Source organism: Phyllostomus hastatus, unplaced genomic scaffold (assembly GCF_019186645.2).
Source record: "Phyllostomus hastatus isolate PE091 unplaced genomic scaffold, TTU_PhHast_1.1 phas_contig_40, whole genome shotgun sequence".
NCBI lineage: Eukaryota > Metazoa > Chordata > Mammalia > Chiroptera > Phyllostomidae > Phyllostomus > Phyllostomus hastatus.
In genome coordinates, this window is record NW_025333872.1 from 94904803 (window position 1) to 94926236 (window position 21434).

A 21434-nucleotide genomic window follows, 5' to 3' on the forward strand; every position below is an offset into this window, starting at 1 on the left:
GGATCGAGGTGCGGGGGCCTGGCCCCTGCCCCTGACGTTGAGACCAGAGATATTTATTTAAGGGGACATGGGGCATTCGGGGGCTTGGCAGCGACTGGACGCCTGGGGCCATTTTCCGAGCCAGAGAGAGGTTAGACGATGGGAGGAACTTTCCCAGCCACTTTGCCCTGCACATTAATCACCGAATTTTCAGAAACACCAAGCGGGGTTCCGGGGCGATCGGCACCCCGAGCCCGGGCCGCGGTCCCAGCCACCCCCGCCACCCCACCTCCCCACCGCCCCGCTGCCGGCAGGGGGCGCCCGCGCGCGGCTAAAAGGCGCGGCCGGTGGCTGCCTGCCTCAGTGCAGAGCTCGGCGGCTGGTACGCGGGCAGGGAGAGACTCGCGCGGGGCCGGGGCGCGGCGGGCAGAGCGCAGGGCGCACACACCTACACGGACGGCGGGGACCCGACGGCGGCGGCGCCTCAGCACTCCCGACTCAGGCCCAGCGCCCAGCCCCCCCCCCGCCCAGCCCGCCGCGCACCTCGGGGTCCCGATGGCGCCCCAGGCCAGGGCGCCCCCGCGCGCGCGGCGCCTGCTGCCCTGGGCGGCGCTGCTGCTCCTGGCAGCGCTGCTGCCCGTCGTCTCCTCTGCGGGGGCTCCAGGTACGCGCAGCCCGGGCTGGGCTGCCCGGCTCCCCGCGCCTCCTCACCACTTCTCTGTCCGCCTCCATGCACACCCGCCCCGTCTGTCGCTCCGGGGACCACCGCCCCGCTCTGTGCTGGCTGCGTGTCGTGTCACTAACCTGTGCGTCCTCATCGCTGCGAGTCAGGGCGCCGGGGGGCGGCCGAGGGCGCGGAGCCTGGGCGCGCGGAGCCCTGCGCGCTGGAGGAGGGAGCAGGGACACCGTCTGTGCCAGGGGAGCTCAGTGCTCTCGGTTTCAACTTTGACGGCGAACGCCCGGGCGTCGGGAGACCTGAGCCGTCTAACTTCCCGGGGAGATTCAGGCAACGGTGGGGTCGGGGAGGAAAGCGACTTCTTGGCGCTTCGGCGGGGTGGGGTGCTGCTTTCCTTCACCCGGAATTTCCCCGCGACATCCTCCTTCCCCACCCCAGTTCACCTGCCCCGAGGCTGGGAGGCCTGCAGGTCGCAGACAGGCAGGAAGGACTGTTCCAGCAGCGCGTGGGGGGAGAAGGTTGGCACCGTGGCGTCCCAGGGAAGCCTCAGGATGTGGAGGCCGCACCTCCCGGTGGGGACTTGGGAGCTGCGAGATGACATTTGTCCTGAGCGGAGGGAGGGAGAGGGAATTGAGATAGTCGTTTGGGGGGAAGCTCACCCTCCCCTCCAAAGCTGGGGCTGGATGTTTTCTTTGGGGGCTGAAAGGCGAGTGACACTCTTCAGAAAATGCCAGCATGCTGTTGTCAGGTTTCTTGTGCCAGACAAGATTGTGGGTTTCTCTCTGTCTCTCTCTTTTTTAATCCCCAAGCCTCTGGTGGCCCTGGTTCCCACTTCCTGTGCAGGCATTTTCACACTCAAAACTGTGTGGCTTTTGTTCATGTCATCAGTTTGCAGGAATCCAAGAAGTTGACATTTTTGTCAGTACAGTTCCCTCCCAGATGAGCTATAAAAATTCAGATGCGATTCCAATGAGGGCCATTTTTTCTGTGTCTCTGTTGCCCTCTCACTACAAGGGGAAGGGGGAAATCAGGGGTCGCATCGCCTTGTGATTCTTTTTGTGGGCACCCCGGGCACAGTGCCTGCTTCGGGGTCACACCGAGTGCGGGGGTGCCACATGCCACTCCCCCACCCCCCCATCAAAGACCGTGTTCGTCTCAGGTTTCGTTTTCCTCTCTGTTAGCAATCTCTAGGGAAGGAGTCACCCAACATTTTGTACAGTATTTAACAAGAATAAAACTATTTTAAAGCCTCTTGACTTCCCCACCTACAACCCATGGCATTTTTCCCCCCTAAATTAAAGTTTTCTGAATGTTAAAAGCATTTTTGGTTTAGAAGATGGACTGGAATGGAACCCATGCTCCAGACTGGCTTCATGACGGTTGCCACTTCACTGCTGTTAGCTTCCCCCGCCACCTGCCTCGGGTTCCCCGCGAGCGTGTAGGAGGTCGGGGTTGCGTTGCCTGCGGCGCGGCGCTCCTGAGCCGCGAAATGCCGGCGCTGGAACTCCCGCCGGAGCTTCTCTCTAGTGTGTGGCTGGGGTGGCATGATGGCCGAACTGGAAACGGACAAAGGAGGACCCGCACACTTCGAAATGGATATTTACTGCACTTAAGTGAAATAGTAGGAGGGAGACACAGACGGAACCCGCAGAAGCTGCGACGCAGATCGTGGGGCACACGGTTTACTTCGTCTGCCCCCCCAGGAGGCTTCCCGTCTGTGCTGCGGGTCTGACAGCCAGGCCCGGGCAGCCTCCCCGGCTGCAGTCCCGCCTGCGCCCAGCAGGCGGCTGGAGTCGGCCCACCCCTGCCGCCCACACCCTTGGGGCCAGAATGCCTGTAAGGAAACCACAGAGAGCCACGTGAACAGTGGCAGGTCACCGCAGCTCAGCGGGGTTTTCCTGAAAATACAGGTGATTTGCAGGGCGTAGTGGAGATCTAAATAAACCCTTCAACTCGGTCAGTTAAAACATGAAACAAAATAAGCAAGTGACCCCCCTCCCCCACCTGCCGCTCCACGATGGAGACATGTTTCTGAAAACACTGGGGCAAGAAAAGGGCAGCTTCCTTTCAGTGTAGCAGCCCCTCAGGACTCTCTATGGCCCAGCCCTCCTCCAGCTCTGCCATGTTTCCCTCCTACTGCTCTTCTCTTTAGGGCGTGAACATGCCTTGCCTTGTGCTGCGGGCGCTGGAGCCCACCCAGACGAAAGAATGATTCGATCCCTCGGCTGAGCATACAGCTCATTACTGTGGCAGGAGAGGCTGTCAGAGAATGGCCGAGACGACTCATGTCCCTGGAAGGATACCACCAGGCAGTTGCAGAGCATTGTCAGGATGGCTCCGTTTCCCATTGCTGCTGTAACATGTTACCACGAGCTGAGCAGTTTAAAGCCAAACAAATGTATTATCTTAGAGTCCAGGAGGTCAGAGATCGAAATGGGGCTCAGTGGGCTGCCATCGGGGCTGGGTTCCTTCTGCAGGATCCAGGGGAGAATCCAGCCTCGCCCCTTCCTGCTTCTACAGGGGCCCGGGGTTCCCCGGCTCACGGCCCCTGTCGGGGATCCTCCACCTCTGTGCACCCGTCACCTTCTCCGACTCTGACCTTCCTGTCTGCTCTTGTCACGGACGGGGACCCTTGTGACTGCGCCGGACCCACGGGGCAATCTCCCCGTCTCCGGGCCCTTAATGTAATCACAGCGGCAAAGCCCCTTGTGCCACAGGAGGCCACATACTCACAGGTCCCAGAGATTAGGGCCTGCCCGTCTTGGGGGTTCACTGTTCTGCAGGGTGAGGGTGGGTTTCAGGGGGAAGCCCCATCTCGCTTTGCTGGTCAGGGACCAGACTTCTTTTCACTGTTCCTTGTGGAATTTGGGGTTTTCTTGAATTACAATTAAACCTCTTTTCAGGAGCTCTTATGTCTGTTAGAACATATAGAGGTGGGTGTTTCAAGGTGTCAAAATCAAAGAGATAGAAGAATATATATATGTCGTCACCTGTTAATCTATAGGTGGTTTTGTTTGGGTAGGTCAGAAACTGAAACCTTGGATTCCTTTGAGGAGAACTGGGCAGCGGGGGGTGGGGGACGGGAAGGCAGATTGTTTCATTATTTCTCTTATCAGTTCGGTAACCAGACGCTGGGGCGTTTGGAATGAGGGAGGTATCCGTTATACGTATGAGCTAATACCCTCTTTTCCTTCCTTCGAGAGGTTTTCCTTGTCTTACAAAGAGTATGAATTAATTCAATTTTGGGGAATTGTGTAACTACTATCTAATTAAGAAGAATTCTCCAGCATGGGCCAGATGGTTAAGATTTAGAAACTGTGACTATGGGATGTTTGTGGCGCTGAGTATTAGGTGACGTCATGTGGAGGACAGATTTTTCTCCCAGATTTTCTCCCTGCTCCTTTTTTCCGCTCTGACCCCGGCTGGCGACGGCGCTTGCGCCCCGCGGCCCTTAGAGGGCGCTGCTGGCCTTCCGGCGGCGTGGCCACGGCGCGCGGACCCCAGGAGCTAAGAGAATTAGGACAAACATTCATTTATCTGCTTTGGTTTTCCCTTACCGTTTGTCTTTTTTTTTTTCTTCCCCAACTTTGCTACTTGGTAGTAATTTTCAACTGCCCGCTGGCGAGAAAGAATCCGAAGCCTAAACCTAAAGCTGGGTCAGCAGCCCTGTAGCCGGTCCTGCCAAAGCCGCAGCAGCTGGGGGACCCTGCAGGGGACAAGGGACGGTGGGGGCGGGGGCAACTGCCCCCTGAGCACCGGTCATCAGTGCTGAGCGAGTCTGAGCAGTCGGTCTAAGTCCCCCCCTCCCCCCTTCAGCGGACTTTGTTTGTACCAGGCAGAGGGAGGCCAACTCGAAGGCAGGTTTGTGAGCGCAACGGCACCCCGGGGAGCCGTTCCTGTCGCTGCCTCCTTTCCCTCCTGGGGCCCTTGTGTGCGCGGAAAGGGATTAAATCATAACGCCATCATGACCTACAAAGTGCCGGCCACTTAATTCTGTCTTTATTTTTACGAGTTCTCAGGTGTGCGTTTTAATTTCTTTTTAATAAAAGCCAGCAGTTGGAAGTGCCACCGCGATTTCCATTCCCCGCCTGTCACCGAATTTTCACGGCAACCTTGTGAGGCCGGTAGTGTCCTCGGTTGGGAGGGGCTGTGGGCGGGGCGGGGGGGTTGTCAGTCACCGGCCTGTGGCAGCCTCAGGATTGGGACCCCAGTGTCTTGAACCCAAACCCCACGCTCCTCCTGCAGACGCTCCTAGCTCTGGTTGGCCACCATTGGTTTGGGCGTGGCCGGTCTTTCCCGGCTTTTCCTTCCTTAGGGTGGGGCGCGGGGCACCGCCGCCTCTGATTTGCTCGGGATGCGCCCCTCCCACGGCCGCTGGCTGCAGAGCACGGCTGTGTCCCACCCAGAAGCGTGTTCATCTCAAGGAGGGCTTGACCTCGGGTGACGTGGCCGTCCACTCTACTCCCTGTTATATGGTATATTTGGGATTTGGATATAAGTAAGATCCGTGCTGGGGCAAAGTGCCCTTTGCTTCGTGGGTGCAGGGACAACGGGCCCTTGAGCAGTGCCCGGGGCGCAGCTCCTGACGGCAGCCGGTCAACATCTCGTACAGTGATTCCCGCTGAATGTTTGATCCCGTCGTGGAATTCCCAACTCCGGGCCTGCCAGCCTTGCATTTGAACCAGAAGGGTCCCCGAATTCAAGCCGTTTATGGCAGACCACCTAAATCAGGGGCAGAGGGTGGGGGAGGGGACACAGACAGCGTGGCACCTGTGAGGGCAGCCCCAGGCTGGGGTGGGGGAGGGTCAGACGGGAAGGTCCGGGACAGCCATCCTTGGACTGGCCTTGGACCGTGGAAGACGAGGAAGGACGTGTCAGGGGGAGGCACAGACCACGCCGCGAGCCCAACAGCCAGGAGCTGCTGCACGTGTTTGAGGACACACGTGTGTCCCGGGTGGCTCCTGCAAGAGGGGCCCCCTGGGGTGGCAGTGACATTTGGGGGTGGGGGTCAGCAGCAGCCAGCGCAGGAAGCTCCTGGAGTTTGACCACAATCCAAGCAACCGTGGCCACAGAAGGAGTGTCCGCAGCGGGGCGCACCACGGCGTCGGGGGAAGGCGGCGGCAGCCGGGGCGGAGGGCGACGCTGGCGTCAGGCGGAGGTGGGGGCGGGGCCAGATGACGCCTCCGTTCCTTGCGCTTGGGACTTCTTTTCTATCTGCTTACTCATCTGGGGTCGGCGAGTTCTTCATTACAGTGTAGACCCCGCTGACTGTCTTCACTTTCGGTCCTGGCTGAGATGGCTCCTATGTTCTAGCAAAGTCCCATTTTGGAATGGGTTCCAGGGAGCTGGGTCTCACACGCTCGCACGTGGGCAGACTGGCAGACTTCGGGGCCCAAGAGTACTGAACGGTTCAGTGAAAGGCTTCGGGGCCTGTGGACAGAATTCAGTGTGGTTTCTAAGGGGAAAATCTCCGTGTGAGTAGTGTTAGGAGTCGCTGAAACTCCAAATGGTAAGTCATTTGGATTAAGGAGGAAATCAGTGGATACTATTTATGTAGATTTTTGGTCTAGATAGTGACGGTCAACCTGGAAGCCCAGCTAAAAATTCGGCTCAGGTTCGGAAGCCGTTTCGTCCCGGACAGATGTCATCATGGACAGGTGATTGAGCCCGCGGACCAGACCCGGGTGAGCTGTGCTGCTCTTGGAGGACAGTGGGCGGCGAGTCCCCTGTGCGCCTGGACTAGTCGGCACCCTAGGCCACAGCGTGACCAGGCCCGTGTCCATGGCTCCTAACTGAGGTGACGCCAAGCTGTCCTGGAGAGGGATCCCACCAACAGTCACCTGTGGCCAGAACCCCAGAGCCTGGCGGGGTGAAGAGGCCAGAGACCCCGAACGGTCAGGGGTCGCCTTCTAGGAGCGCGGCAGAAGCGACCTCCTCTAGGTGAGGCGTGGGCAGCGGGGCAGGCGGGCCCCTGTGAGCTGCATTCTGAAGGATCGGGCCGGGGCTGCTGGTGACAATGGGCAGGTCCTCTGGGGTGACAGAGGGGAAGCCGCCCGGTGGCACCGCCTCATCCTGACATGTTTCATGAAGTGCCTTCAGCCTGTCCGGCCGGCAACGTGCAGCTGTGGGTCATCCACTGACACCCCCACGCATAGGGGGGGACACAGGGGCGTGCCTTTCTCAGAAGCTGGTGGTTTGCTGTGTTAGCTGCGGTTCGGTGGCCAAGCATGCTTGAAGGCACCGCTCGTCAGGCGTCCCCTGCGGCGGGCTCGTTTCTCCCGGGCACAGGGGTCGGGGCTTTAAACATCTTCAAAGGCGTCAAAGACTATTTTAAAAATGGTTTGAAAAGTTTTTATTTTGAAATGGTTGAAGACTCACATGCAGTTGTAAGTCACAGAGCAGAGAGCCCACGTGCCTTCCACGGGCTCCTCCCCGAGCTAACACAGTCCCCAGCGGTGGTGTGGCACTCCGCCCCGCCAGGAAGCAGACGCTGGTGCAGCCCAGTCTGCACGCGCATGCGTGCGTGCGTGCGTGTGTGTGTGTGTGTGCGCGTGTGTGTGTTTCTGTGCAGCTTTGTCCTGGGTGCGGATTGTGCGGCCACACAGTCAAGACACCAGCTTCCGGCAGAGGGTCCCTCATTAGTTCCTCTTCCGACCACACCCCCTCCCCTTCCTCTCCTCCGCGACCCTTGGCGCTGGTGACCCTGTTCTCCGTCTCTGTGGTTTCATCACTTCAGGGAGGTCATGTAAATATAACTGCACAATATGTAACCTTTCGAGATTGGTGAGAGCCTGTTTTTAAGGAGTGTTTCTTTTTGCCCCCTCTGCCGGAGGTCACGACAGTTGGTTGGCACGTCATTTTGCATGCACCGGGGTCTCCTGGCTCAGGATTCGGCGCGGCAGGGAAGCCCTGGTCCAGCCCAGGTCCGCGTCCCCTCACCTGGGTGATGGCAGGGCCCTCCTCACCGGTCTCCCTGCCTCTGCCCTCTCCCCTCCACCCTGTTCTCGCACCAGCAGCCGTGGGGCTTCTCCTCATGCACGAAGTCACGGAACCTTCCAGATGCTCCCCATCTCTCTCAGATACAAACCGAATTTTCAGGGCTGCCCGTGGCCGTCTTCGGCACCACTCTCAGCTCCAGCCCCCGGCCTCCTGGCTGGCTCCCTGATGTGCCCACGCCTTCCAGCCCCAGGGCCTTTGCGCTCGCTGCTCCCCTTGCCTGGACCAGTTTCCTTAAGCCTCTGTCTACGTGCCAGCCCTCGCTGTCTTCGGGTGCTGTGTGCGACATCACCTTCTCATTTACCAGTGTCCTCCGACACCTACCCCTGGCTCTTCTTATTCTGGCTTCATGGATCACCCCTGAGGGTCCAGTTGCACTTGACCACTGCCACCTTCCCCCACTGGGATGGAACCTCCGGGAGGGCAGGACATTCTGTGGGTTCTGTCCACTGACGCCTCCTCGGTGCCCACCCAGCTTCCTGCAAACAGCGCATGCCCGGTAAGCCCCCGAGGGACGCCTGGATGCACCTTCTTTGGTATTCATTCCGTAGGATGGGCACGAAACATATTTATGTAGGTGGGCGTGAGGCCAGCAGGCTGTGTGGGGGTGACGAGTGTGGGACGGTCCCCCGCATCCCTGTCACCCTGGCCCCGTGGGGTCAGCATGTGAGTTTTGCAGGGCGCTGGCTGCAGCTGGAGGTCCCATCTGCAGTGGGAGTGAAGGACTGTGTTTACTCGGGTCACTACTAGTGCTCTGAGGCTGCCATAACCGAGGACTGCAGACCGGGTGGTTTGAGACAGCAGACGTGCACTCACTCGCCCATGATTATGGAGGTCGGAAATCTGAAATCTGTGTGGCCGGCGCATGTTCACCCTGAAGGCTCTGGAGGAGAAGCCTCCCCGTCTCTTCTCGGCTTCTTGCCGAGGCTGCCAGCATTCCTGCATGTTCCTCAGTCTTGGATGCGTCCCTCTGGCCTGGGCGTTCTCCTCCAGTCTTCCTTAAGGGTCCTGGTCGTACCGGGTTGAGGCCAACCCCAATCAAACACGATGTTATCTTCACTTGGTTACACCTGCACAAATCCTGTTTCCAAACCCCATTCCCGGGTCCTGGGCAGCCTATCTTTCCGGGGGCGGACACAATGCAACCCTCAACATACAGTATGCTGACCGACACAATTCCTCTCGAGTAGGTGAAAGAATTCACACGGCTTCCTACACTGGGCCCCAGCCGAGCTGTGGGAGGACGTGAGTCACTGGGTGTATTGTGTGTGCCGAACCGTCGCCGCGGAGTGCCAAAGTCCTACGCACATGCTGTGGGCTTCACTCGCAGCTCAAGCCTGGCTAGAGCCTTCATTCATAAAGGGAGTAATTAAGTAATTAGCCCAGAGCTTCTGTGGGCCAGCGACTGTGCTAGGCTCTGAGGCACAGGGCACGAACATTTAATAATAGAGAAGCCGGGACCAGTGTGGCAGGAAATAGTGGCCTTGACCGTGGTAAGTGTAGCAGCATGGACCCTCTGGTACTTATGCTGTAATGAGCTTCTCCCGGCCAGTCACGGTGCTCAGCTCTGAATGCTTCCACACCGATGTGCAGAGAAGGATAACAGCAGCAAGAGAATTCGCACAATTCATCTCAGGGCTTTGCCTGGAGGGTACACTTGGGTGTTGACTCAGTCTACATTTTTTTTCCTTTTCAGTAAAACTTCTCTCTTTTATATAGATTTTATTTTTTTATTTTTAAAGGTTTCATTTATTTATATTTTGACAGAGGGGAAGGAAGAAAGAGAGGGAGAGAAACACCAATGTGTGGTTGCCTCTCATGCGCCCCCTACTGGGGACCTGGCCCGCAAGCCAGGCATGTGCTCTGACTGGGAATCGAACTTGTGACACTTTGGTTTGCAGGCCAGTGCTCAATTCACTGAGCCACACCAGCCAGGGCCGATTTTATTTTTTTGGTGCAACTTCTCTGTGATGAGATGAGGCAGCCTTGTTTTCCCACCCAGCGTCTGCGTTCTTGAACATTCTTACGTCGTGGGAAGCTGCCACATTCTCTTCTGCTGTAACAGATGTCCTGGCCCTTCTTGGGTTTAAAGATTATTTTTCGCCCCACCCAACAATTTCCTTCCATTACTTGCTGATTGATGGTAGAATTCAAGCATCTTCTTGTGGTTATTGACTCTCAGAGTCCGAGCAAACCACAGCCAAAGGGAAGAGAAAGGAGGGGCAGGGAAAACAAAACTCTTCGACTCCCCTGAGACCCGAGCTGACCTCTGTCACGGCTGCGTCTGTCGTGAGTCCGCTGGGACTCTCACGCCTGGGCGGGAAGGGTCTGGGCGGCGGGACGCGGCTGCTGTCTGAGCAGATAGCTGTGTGTCTCTCTTACAGCACGTGGGGGCTTTGACTGGGGATCTCTGGGGCGAGTCCACGAAGCCTGCTCATGCTCTGAGAGTGGAATGGATTTTCATGACCGGAAGCAAGTCGGAGCATTGGGGTGGGGAGCAGGGGGATAGGCTGGGCCAGGGGCACAGAGAGGGCTTGAGTGAGTATCCTCTTCGAGTTCGAGCCGAGGACAGCAGTGCTCCTCCTGGAACCCCGCCAGGGCCATGCTTTCGGGTCAGCCGAGCTGGAGGGGGACTGCCCTTCCCACTCCCCACCCCCACTGGGCCCTGATCATGTCTCCTGCTGTGGCGCTCTGCTGGTAGCGCCGATACCCTCCCGCTTCTTGGCCTGTGCCCACAGACTGCTTCCCTCATGGAGGGAAGACTGGCGGCCATTGCCTTCCCGCTGTGTCTGTGATGACCTGGCTTGCGTTAGTAACTCTGTGTCACCCACCTGGGTGACACATTCATAGATGTTTACCTTCAAGGGCTAGTCACCGAACTCTCTAAGACGTCGAGTGCCCACTTCTAGAACACCCAGCAGAGGACTCGGGGTCAGGGATTCCGCAGCTAATCGTCGCGGTTAAGGAGGAACTCCTTTCAACCACCTCTGAATCCCCAGCACCTAGCGCAGAAGCTCACGTACAGTAGGGACTCAGTAATATCTGTTGCAAAGTAAACTAAGTGGCTGGCACTCACTAGGTTACAACACGTGTCCAGTCTTCTCCTTTACTTCTCTCTCTATTTTTTTATTACACGTGGCCCTGCTGCAAAACAAACTCTTGGCTACATTAGGTGCGTTATGCATTCTTCCTCTTCATTAAAAGATTATTTTCCTGTGCCCGTTCATAACCACGCAGTGATTTCCTGAAATATTTAAAAAGGCGGTATTTGTCAGGCATCTGAGCTGTCACGGGGTCCCTGGGGTGGCTGGCTTTCGGTCTTGTCTCCTTCATTTACACCGTCTCCTGCCGACCTCGCCACGACACTTGCTTGGCCCGCCTCCTAAGGGTATTTTTCCGGGAGCTTTCTGAGTAAGACGGGTGGTGGTTTTCGCGACAGTAATGCCCGGGTGTTTAACATAGTTAGACAATGACTTTCACATTCTGGGCAGAGGAGTGAATTTTGCAGGGAGTTTTGTGGCAGGCATGTCAAGCAGTTTATAAGTAGGCTGAGTTGAAGCTGGACCGGCAAACAATGTGCCCTTAAGAAGCTATTTCTCAGTTGCGAATTGAATCTGAAGAATGTGCAAAAGGCCCCACAAAAACCTGGAAAGTTCGGGGCCCTGGCAGCGTCTCTGACGGGCTCGACAGCAGACAAGAGGCCTGTGTCCTCTTCGTGTCGTCGGCATTTTCTCTCTAGGTCCCCTGTTTCCTTATTGTTGTTACAAATAGCTGTGTCTATGGAGTTCCTCCAAGTTCATTTCCCTAAACCATTCTGGGAAGCCCATGGCCTAGAGGGGAAACATTCTTGGGTTTTTTTTTTTCCCCCTGGAACGGTAGCTTTTGCTTACATTGGTTCCTGAAGAAAACGGTCAACAGCTTAAAACCTTAAATCCTAATGATCGAACTCTGCCAGCTTTGCTGGGGACCTTCACTCTCCTTCCCGGCCGTGTCCTTGTCTGGGCAGATGTGCTGCCCCAAGTCCACGGCTTCCGGCAAAGACAGCACTGCCATTGTCAAAACTAAGCCCCCCCACCACCAGGGGGGATTGCTTAAGAAGAACACACGGGAAGAAATTAAAGTTAAAACAAAGCAGCTCCCACGAATGGGTCCAGAAATGATGACACCAGGCAGAGACGGACTGTGTTGCCGGGAACGCAGTATCTTAATGCCAGTGGCGACGTCTGGAAGGGAATTGCTTCTCTCCCCAATAAACCTGGGGGCAGGGACCCAGGCACCCAGGGCCTTTCCATGTTCCGCTCCTCCATCCAAGGCCTGGCCGTCATTCTCAAGCTGGTCACTTCCTGTCCCGAGACGGCTGCGGCATCTCTAGGTGTCGTGCTGACATCCCAGAGGAGGAAACGGAGAAGATACAAAAGGCCAAAAGCACAGGACCGCAGATCGTGACCCCTTTATAAAGTGCTTTCCTGGCAGTGGCAAGAGCAGTAACTTCCACGTGGATGTCATTGGCAGGAATCGATCACATGGCCACCCCCCGGCTGCCGGGGAGGCTGAGGGTCATGAGTATCGGCATCCCAGCTCCTGTTGTAGGAGAAGGCAAGGGGGGAGCAGCAGCAGGGGTGGGGCGGATGGCGTCGGGGTGCCCAACCAGCAGTGTCTCCGCCCCCCAGTGTCTGAATTCAATGCAAACTTCCAGACTGTTACACATTAGCTGGGCAACCTGGGCTGGGCTGGGCCTCGTAGAAACTTCACGTGAGGTTTGGTTGCCTCAGGAAACATCTCGAGGAAGACGGCAGATTCATGTTAAGAGCAATGCTCGGACCTGAGAATTTGATTTTAGCTTTGCCGCTTGTTAATTGGAAACAGAATTCCTCGCTCCTTCATTTTATTGTTTTTCTGCTTCGTAGGTCTTCCCCACGTCGGGAGGTGGCGGGAGGGAAGAGAGAAGGGAATGAAAGGGAACGATGTGACGTAAACTGTATTAACGACTATCTGGCCTTTCTCTCGTCGTCTGTTTCCCGCGAATACAAATAAACAAACCACCTAGACTCTAGGACATTCTAGGCAAGCTTTGTCCGAGAGGAGCCATGAACCCTTCAGGTAACGAGAGAGCCTTTGTTTAGCAGTGTCACAGGGTGGTGGCTGCGTTGAGGGTGCCATGGGGGGCAGGTGGGGGGCCAGCTCCGGAGGACGAGGGACCACGCGGAGGGAGCGCTGTGCGGGCAGCATGGGGCTCTCTCCTCGGGGGAGTTCCCACCTGCCTGCAGGGGTACCTGGCGACCTCGGGCACCCCCAGCTGATGAGCAGCACAGCATGGGGGGGGGGCGACGGGGAGCACCTCTTTCCCTGCCACGTGGCCCCTGAAACTCTCGGCGGGTGGAGAACGCTTGTCCAGAGAGGGTCGAGGGTGGCGGCGGTGCTGACTGCCCGGACAGACTCTAAACGGACCCTGACAAACTGCACTTGAAAGAGTCTGAGACCGGGATGGCACCACCGTCTGGCTTCTCCTGGTGGATGGAGAGGAAATACGATTCACAGTTGTGTTCAGTGACCACCAGTGCCCTTGTAAGCTCATAGGCACGCGTGCGAGCTGATTCGGCCTTTGAGTGTGAACAAGTGATGCTTTGCTGTTATCACAACACTGGAAAGCGCCCGAGGGGTCAGGGGCAACCAGGGGAACTCAGGTGTGGTGGACGGAGGCCAGGGCAGAGGTGAGCGGGAGGACACGCTGAGCCCAGCGGGCGCCTCTGTTCGTGAAGAAACACCGAGGGCAGCGGGCGGCTGGGGCCCAGCCCCACAGAGCAGCGTGGGGCATTTGCAATCTTCTGGCTTCTTACTCCACTGGCTTGTATCCTCACTGGGTAGCTAGGACAGGACACTGCAGGCGTGGGGGCAGAGTCCCGTCCGTGTCCAGGACGTGGGGAAATCGGCTGCGTTTTGGGGAGTGTGCCCTGGCCGCCTCGGGTCTTCTGTGGGACCGGCCGTCTGCTGGGCTTGCTGTTCCTCCCTGGTGGGAGGTCGGTGCCGCGGGGCCTTCCCACGGAGGGCGTGCAGGTTCTGTTTGCAGAGCTCCCGCAGCTCCTAGGAGTGCTTTTCAGGTGTAAAGACTCCAAAGACCTGGGTGTCGGTTTCACGTTTTGTACTGTCATCCCAGAGAACCACGCCGAGCGCGCACAAGTGTGGCCGAGCCCACGCGCACTGGGAAAGGTCAGGAGAGGGGCCGGCCCGTTATTTACACACTCGCCCTGCGTCTGCCCCGCCTTCCCTCTGGTGGGAAAGGCCACCGGCCATCTGGGAACTGCACTAGTGTCACTTTTATTTCACAAGGCTGCAAAACAACCTCCACCTACTTTCTCTGTTCTTTTTTTTTTTTCTTTTTTGGATGGAAGAGTCATCATTATCTGGCGCATACGATCCCAACATCCATTTGAAAAATTGTTTAAAACTCCATCCTTTCCGTGTTTTGCCCACATGTTGCCAACCGTCTGGATGTTTCTGCATTTTGGAAGATTCCTGGGCTACCTGGCGTCTCAGGGACAATAGCCGAGTTTTCCCACCTTTCCTGGGAATCGTCGTCTCAAAGCTGCGTGTCACGCTGATTCCTGTCCCCAAGCGATACTGCAGTGTTAGTGCGCGCTAACCGCTTTCTGGCTTGTGGGCTGGATTTTTGGTGGAACGCTCGTCATTTCACTGCGAGCTGTGTTTTCTTCATCTCAGGGTCTGGGAAGTATTTGGCGGTTTCCAGTGGAAAGTAAAACTTGAGTTTCAAACAAAGATGGAGCAGACAGACTCACATAAACACGAGCGTTTGTTGCATTAGAGAGCAATCCTCGCTCTACTTAAGAAATAATTTTTGCATTTTTGGGGTTTCCAGGGGCTAGCTTATTTCCAAAGCTGTTACCCATTCCTTTGGGGGTTTTCTCCTCGCCCCGGGCTGTCCTCTCCCTCTTCCCGTGCCGGCTGCCAGGCTGGGCGGCGCGGGCACTCAGCTCGAGCGGCAGCCGCCCCCGGCTGGAATGTGCCCCAATGCCTTTGGGCGTGTCTGCACCGGCAGCCTTTTGTGACCAAACGTATCAGTGGCTTCAAAGAGTTATTTCTGACTTTCATAGAAGATCCTGATAATAGTCTCTTTGCCCATCAGGGGCTGGCTGCGAGTGGCAAAAACCCAGCTTGAACTACCGTATTTTGCCGTGTGTAATGCACACCTTTTTGTGCAAATTTTTGAGGGAAACGCAAGGGTGTGCATTATGCATGGGTAGTACGAATTCCATATCTATATAAATGGTTTTAATTCTTTTATTTATGCTTATGCATTAAAAGTATAACTCTAGGAAGCAGTAACAATATCTGTATGCAAAATAATATCCTGGAATAGGATAATCGGGTTTGTTTCTACATACAAACAAATAACAAGTTAATTAAAAAATAAAAATGAAAGATTTTTTTTCCCTGGAGGTTTGGGCAAAAAATGTGGGTGCACGTGATACACGGGAGCGCATCGTCCACGGCAAAACACGGCAATCCACACCTCAGGACTCCTTGGTGTGTGCAGCCGCGTGTGGGGAAGGTCGGGGGTTGAGCCGGCCCCGGGAAGGCCTCGGACCAGGGCTTCACCAGGCAGACAAAAGGAGTGTGTGTCCAGACACAGCTCGTTTCAGATTTGCTGCCTCGTAGAGACTTCAGCCTCTCGGGGCTGTGGGAACTGAGGCGAGTGGGAGACAGGATTCCATTCTTTTTACTTCGGGGAGTCCTCGAGGGTCTAGGCCACCTCCAGCGGAAGGCGGCAGAGACGGCCCTCGCCGCCGGCGCCCGGAGCCCGTCCGGCTCTGCTCAGTGGGTCTGCTCTGGCTGAGGCGAAACAGAGTTGGTTGGAGGGGAAACAAATGTGGACTTCAATTTCTTTACATTGACATTAAGCCATAAGACCAAGAAGTCCTTGCTCCGGACTCCAGTTTTCCCTGGGAATTTTGTAAGGGGAGCGACTTCTATGGACGCCGGGCCACCTTTATGTGGTTGGGACGATAACATCAGGCTATCTTTGCACTGTGGTCTTGCCACCTTGCTGAGACCCTGGGGGGCTGCTGCGGTCGGCGTGGGCAGGGCGACGCTTGGGATTGGAGTCGGACAGACCGGGAAAGGCCTGGAGGTCAACTCAGACTGGAGGCCAACTTGGCTTTGGAGCTGGCTAAAGAATGAGTCTTCCTCGTTTCAGAGCCTTTCGGAGACCGGGGGATGGGGAAGGAAATCCCTACCTACTACCCCAGGAGGGTCCATGGCGGGTCAGTGATTAGTGCCGGGATGAAGGGGGTCCAGAAGGCAGGGCAGGGGGTCCTGACCCTCACCCTGAAGGGAGGCTGCACATTGGCGTCAGGTTCATGGTCATGCCTAGAGGGAATACCCAGTTCTTGGAGGTGTTTGGTTTGGAGACTGCTGGTTGACCTCATTCGTCTAAATCCTCCTACCCTGTTTTTCTTGAATCCACTAGCATTTTAAGTGAGTACCGGGCGTACGGTCGCGCCAGGTGCCACGAGAGATGCCAGAGTGGGAAGACGGGGGAGGGGCAGGGGAGGGACTGTGCCCCCGTCTACCACGGCGAACGGCTGTGAAGATATTGCTCAGCCAGGCTGGCCCGGGCCCCAGCTCTGCTGCACTCAGGCTTCTGAGGGTGATTGTCAGCCCTGGAGAACCCCTTGAGGCCACTCTGCAGAAGCTGAAGACCCTCTGGAACACAGACGTCACAGAACCGTCGGCATCTTGCTTTCCAAACCTGAGTAGACGCAGACCCCTATCTGTCCCTTGAACCAAACTGGCCCGCTTGGATCAGGCCTGAGTTTGGAGCTAGGTCCCAGGGAAAACTCAAGGAGTCGACTGTGCCCGAATGTCCCATTCTAGGACAGACCAGGAGAGGTCTCCTGGGACCAACGCCACGGGGCTGTCTAGCCTGGCAGCTGCCAGGTACCCGAAAGGCCACCAGAATATCATTTTACCGCTCGGGATCTGGCAGCATCCTCTTGCATCTGGATAAAGGTCCCTGGTAGGAAGCACAGACACGACTTTGTTGTGGTGTGAAACGGCTGGAGCCAGAGCGGCCTTGCCGGTCTCCTTCTCCCGTCTGGCACGCCCGGGCCTCTGTCTCCATGCGAGGGCAGCCTTGGCTGGGAGAGGTGGGAAGGACACAGGCAGGGAATTCACTTACTTCACCCGCCGTCCCGGAGGCCGCAGCTGCCATTCCTTACCTCGCTTGTGTCCCGCGGAGGAGAGGGCGCAGCCTGGGGTGGCCCTGCCCCTCCAGGCACGCTGTGAGGAACCTCTCAATGTTCCCTGCCTTGAGCCACTTAACTCCTGTTGTGTTGACCTTGGGTTTGTCCCGTTTCTCCTTAGAGAGGCAGTTCATGGGACGTAGGGCTTGGAAGAACGTGCCCACTCTCATCTTCATTAGGTGAGAGTGCCGACACTCTCGCAGAAGGCCACGGGCTTCAGTTACCGAGCAGAGGGGCTGGTCTGTAGTAAGTCTGTACGGACACGTACACCTAAACCAGGTCCCACGTTGTCATAGCTCATCTTCAGCTTCCAGGATGTGGAGCCTGCAGCGGAGGTCCCAGAATGCAGCCTGCAGACCCTGGAGCCGACTCCACGTTCCTCGTGCCTTCACGTCACACTGAAGGTGTGAAGTCGTGAGACCTACGCAATGTGATCAGCCCCCAAGAATAAGCTTTCTAGTCCAAGTTCATGCACGTGGACCTGCGCCTGCCTGGATCGGTTGTTCCTTAGATGGATGCTGGTTTGATGAATGCACTCAGAGCCCAGGCCCCGGGGGGTCCGGGGGGCGCTGGACAATGGACCAGCGTGCCTTTCCTCCGGCCTTCCTCTCCTCGTCCAGTTCTCCCTGAGCGAGGCACGGGTGGCGTTCACCAAACGGGACATCAGCCTTAACTGCCAAAGTCGATGGGAATCCAGGGAACGAAAGTGTTTCCTGCCCACCGAGTGGCTGGCCCCATCTGTGTGTGCTGGGGGTAGGGCAGAAGTGGGGGTGTGCTGGCCGGAGGCCGTTAGAGACCCTGAAACTCAGAACTGGTCTTACAAGCAGATTGACCCTAAGGTTGCGTCGAAAGTATGGTTTCAGGGTCCCCCAAAGGCCTTTCTGCTCAAAGTCGACCTTCCTCCAGTCACTCCGTAAGGCCTGAAATGCCACTGCTGGGGAGTCATTCCTCTGTGTCAGGTTTTGTCACAGAATGCAGATCCCCCTGAGAGAGCGTATTTGTCACTTAGTCCGTTTCTCTCCGAGGGGAGGGCAGCGAGGACACCCGGCACAGGGGAGGGGACTGTGGGCGGGGACAGGAGTGCGCCCCCACCCACAGGAAGATGGCACGGGAAGGTGGGGTGGACGGTAGAGGAAACAGCACAAGGGCGGAGGTTTCACTGTTTGTTTTAGTGTAGCGGTGGCTTCCTGGATTAATTAATTTTCAGCGAATGTCGTCACCGGTCCTTTATGAGCAGGGACAGGTCTGCAGGTCTGTGAGCTGCGGGAAGACCGGGCTTTAGGGCTGACAAAGCAGCCTTGGCCTTGGGCCCCGTCCTGTGCAGCTGTGTAGCTCCGGGCAGGTCTGCTCGCTAACCTCTCCAGGCTCCAGGCTGGCTTTCCCCACGCGGGTGTGGGCGGAGTCGGCCGCGCCTCCCTGGTGCCGGTGTTCTGCGCACCCCTGCAGCGTGAGGTTAAGCGCTCCCAGGAGTGGGTGGCAGGTGGTAGACCCTCCGTAAGCCCCCCTTCCTATCCACTTTCCTGTCCATTTACACAGGGCAGTTTGACGCCACCTGACTTCTTTCTAATAACGTACAAATGCCAGTGCAGGCAGGTGTTGAGTGGAGACGCTGCTTGATGGTACCTGATCGCTGGCAAGAGGAGAACAAACACACTCATGCGTGGACACGCGTGGAGAGCTGACGGGCGAGCAGAGTGCACTGACAGTGGTCAGGTTTTGGCCCCCCGACTGCGTCTGCTCCTTGCCCTTCTTTCCCCTGTCCGTCTTGCCGCAGCTCCTCGAGGGTTTTGCGCGTCTCTCCTCGCGCTGGGCTGATGCGACCACTGGAGTGTGGGTTCTCGCGTGAGTGAGAAACCACTCTGTGTCGTGTCCGAGGGTGGATGGAAGCACGGCCGGTGTCTGCCTGACATGCTTCTTCTCAGACGTCAGCGACGAGGGCGAGTGGTTCCAGGCCCAGGCCGCTGGGTGCCGACCTAGTCACAAGTGCCCGGTGGGAAACGTGAGGGAGTTGCGGGTTCGAGGCCCCACTTTCCAAGGGAGCTTTGGACAGGAACCGCCCAGAAGAGCGTCATTCACGCATCCGTGCGTCTGTCCTCTTCCCGAGAATCCCCCGGCCGTGTGCGTTTCCCATCGCGGTTTCTGAGACTCGGCGTTGGCTCCGCTGTCTTTGGGTCGGTGGGAAGCAGGGGACCCCCAGGGACGGTTCCCGCCACGGGGCGGGAAATAGGGGTTGCAGCTGGAACAAGTCAGCTGACAGGTGGCAGAGAGGGAGGCGAGGTGTGTGCAGGGAAGCCTTGGGAGAAGCAAAGGGAACCGAGGAGGGGAATCCCAGGCTTCAGCCCAAGAAGATCCCGACGCTCCTCGCGGGCGAGAAGGGGTGACCGAGAGCTGCTGCCGGGCAGCGGCGACTGCCCACTGCGCAGGCCCAGCAGCGCACCGTCCTGCCCTGCCGTCTCGAAGTCCCCTGAACCACACACCCCGCTGGCCCGGGGCCTGCTGCTCGTGGCCCCGCCCACCGGCGCCTACGGGAACCTCAGCCCCGGCCCCGCAGAGGGGACGCTTGGTGGTTCCCACCACGCCCACAGGCTCACGTCACGCTTCTGTCTCCAGATGGACTGTCTGTCCCGAATGCTTTGAAACCGTCATGTTCATCCTTTTTTTTTCAGTTCCTCGAATTTCTCTAGCAGGGTCAAAGAAGTTCTCTCTGTTTTCAAGTGTTTTACTCCAGAGGCAGTAGGGCAGTTGGGGAAGGATCGGTGATGTACTAGTGAGACTCAGCCGTACTTCTTCTGTGCGAAGTTTCATCCGGTACTGAAATCGCGTACTAACCCATCTGTGTGTTGGCACGAAATGCTCTCCCTGCCCTTCCTTCTGCCACGAGCGTCCACATTCATCTTTCTCACTGTCACTCGGTTTAAAGGATTCTGGGTAGTTTTTTTTTTTTTTACTCCTTCCCCACCCCTGAGAATACCTTGTGCCCTTGAACAATCAAGTTTCAGATCCCCGTATGCCCCAAATTTGACCTTTTGTGAGTATTTTGCATATCTTTATATTATGTTACATTGCAATATCAGTTACATGCTATGGTTCATTTTGGTTATTTTTGAACATTAAGGATATTTTTTAGAACCTCATAACTGAAGATAAAAATGTAATTGTGCTTCTTAATAGCTTGTTTTTCTTCTTCCGTGACAAAAATAGAGAAACGTGTATTTAAATTAGCTACCTGCAGATAAAACCAGAGGTTCACCTGCCTTTTAAGGTGTGGAAGGTTCTGGTTTGTTGTCTTTGTGGAAACGAATGCTTCTGCTCTCTCGTTTTGGATACAGTGGGTATTCTTCCCGATCATGAGAGTTTTATGTTATTCTTCTCAGAGGTCATCTCAAGGTTGTCTAACTGTCCCAGGCAAAGCACTAAGAACTTATTTAGTATATGGCTGCCTCTGGAGAATATGTCAAATTACCAGTTCGTTGTTCTTGCAATAGTGAGGCAACGTGATCCAGCCGGAGAAAGCCTAGAGTTTGCTTTGATTTGTTTCACTCTGAGTGTACACTGACCACCCACAGCTGCCCAGAGCAGATGAAAGCTTGCGGGCTCGGGGTGTTTGTTTTGCTGTCACTCTGTGACGATGTCCACACATGACTGTGCTTAACATCTTCAGGATCAGACAGATTAACAGCCACTTGCTTGTTTGCTAACCGTGTCAGAGCGCGTCGGAAAAAAAATTCATTCTCCCAGCCTGCCATTCCCGTAAGTTGATAGTTGCGCTGTTTGCATAGCTGACCACCCACTGAAGCCAAGGCACGTGAGACTGCTGTCCACTAAAATGGGCCTGAAAGTCACGTGGGACCCGCCCAAAGATGCCAGCAGTAGGCCCGTGGAGTATTACAACATTGCCTACGGGAAGTCACTGAAAAGTCTTAAGTACATCAAAGTGAATGCGGAGACACAGTCCTACCTTGTTGAGGATGTGGGTAAGTGACACTCCGGTCTGGTTCGCAGTCGGCGCTGGCTGTGCACCCGCGTGCTCGGTGCCGTTCTTAGGCTGTGCCTGTTGGTGAGATGGAGCGTGTCCAGGCTCACGTGGTGGCGTGGGAACGGGGAGCCACGGTCACGGATCTGTGGCTCAGCAGCCTTCATCCTGCCGGTGGGCTTTCCCGTCCCGCCCTTGAACCCCACTGTTCTGGATCTCTCTCCAAACGGGTGTCGGAAACCACTTTTAGTTTCCGGGTGTGCTGTTTTGTCTCGTGGAAACGAGACACCTGGGCGACTTGGTCGTCTGATCTGAGGGCCTCTCCCTGGTGAGTGACTTTATTATTGGGGATCGCCCAGGAGCACGGGCCTGTGAATGCGCCCACGGTGCGTGTGCTCAGGAGCCACGTCTCCTTCAAAGGTGTAACATCTCTCCCCAGGCAAGCTCACTCTGGGGGTTCAGAGCGTTCTACCTTTTGCCCAAAGATATTGTTTTATAAGAGCAGGTGTAGATGGTTTTGAACTGACTTAGGCTTTGGACGGTCTCCTGT

The 21434-nt window shown here is 56.5% G+C and overlaps 1 protein-coding gene across 2 annotated transcripts in view; it reads left to right on the forward strand.

The window, feature by feature from the left end:
• Positions 1-356: 356 nt before the first annotated feature.
• The window catches only part of FNDC1 (fibronectin type III domain containing 1), a 77231-nt gene continuing 56153 nt past the window's right edge, over positions 357-21434 (forward strand). The window contains exons 1-2 of one of the 2 annotated variants that reach the window (XM_045843758.1): positions 357-643; positions 20691-20885. In XM_045843758.1, coding sequence (XP_045699714.1) covers positions 535-643; positions 20691-20885 — 304 coding nt within the window. In that variant the 5' untranslated portion in view covers positions 357-534. The remainder of the gene's footprint in view (positions 644-20690; positions 20886-21434) is intronic. The other variant, XM_045843759.1, reaches the window with a different exon arrangement.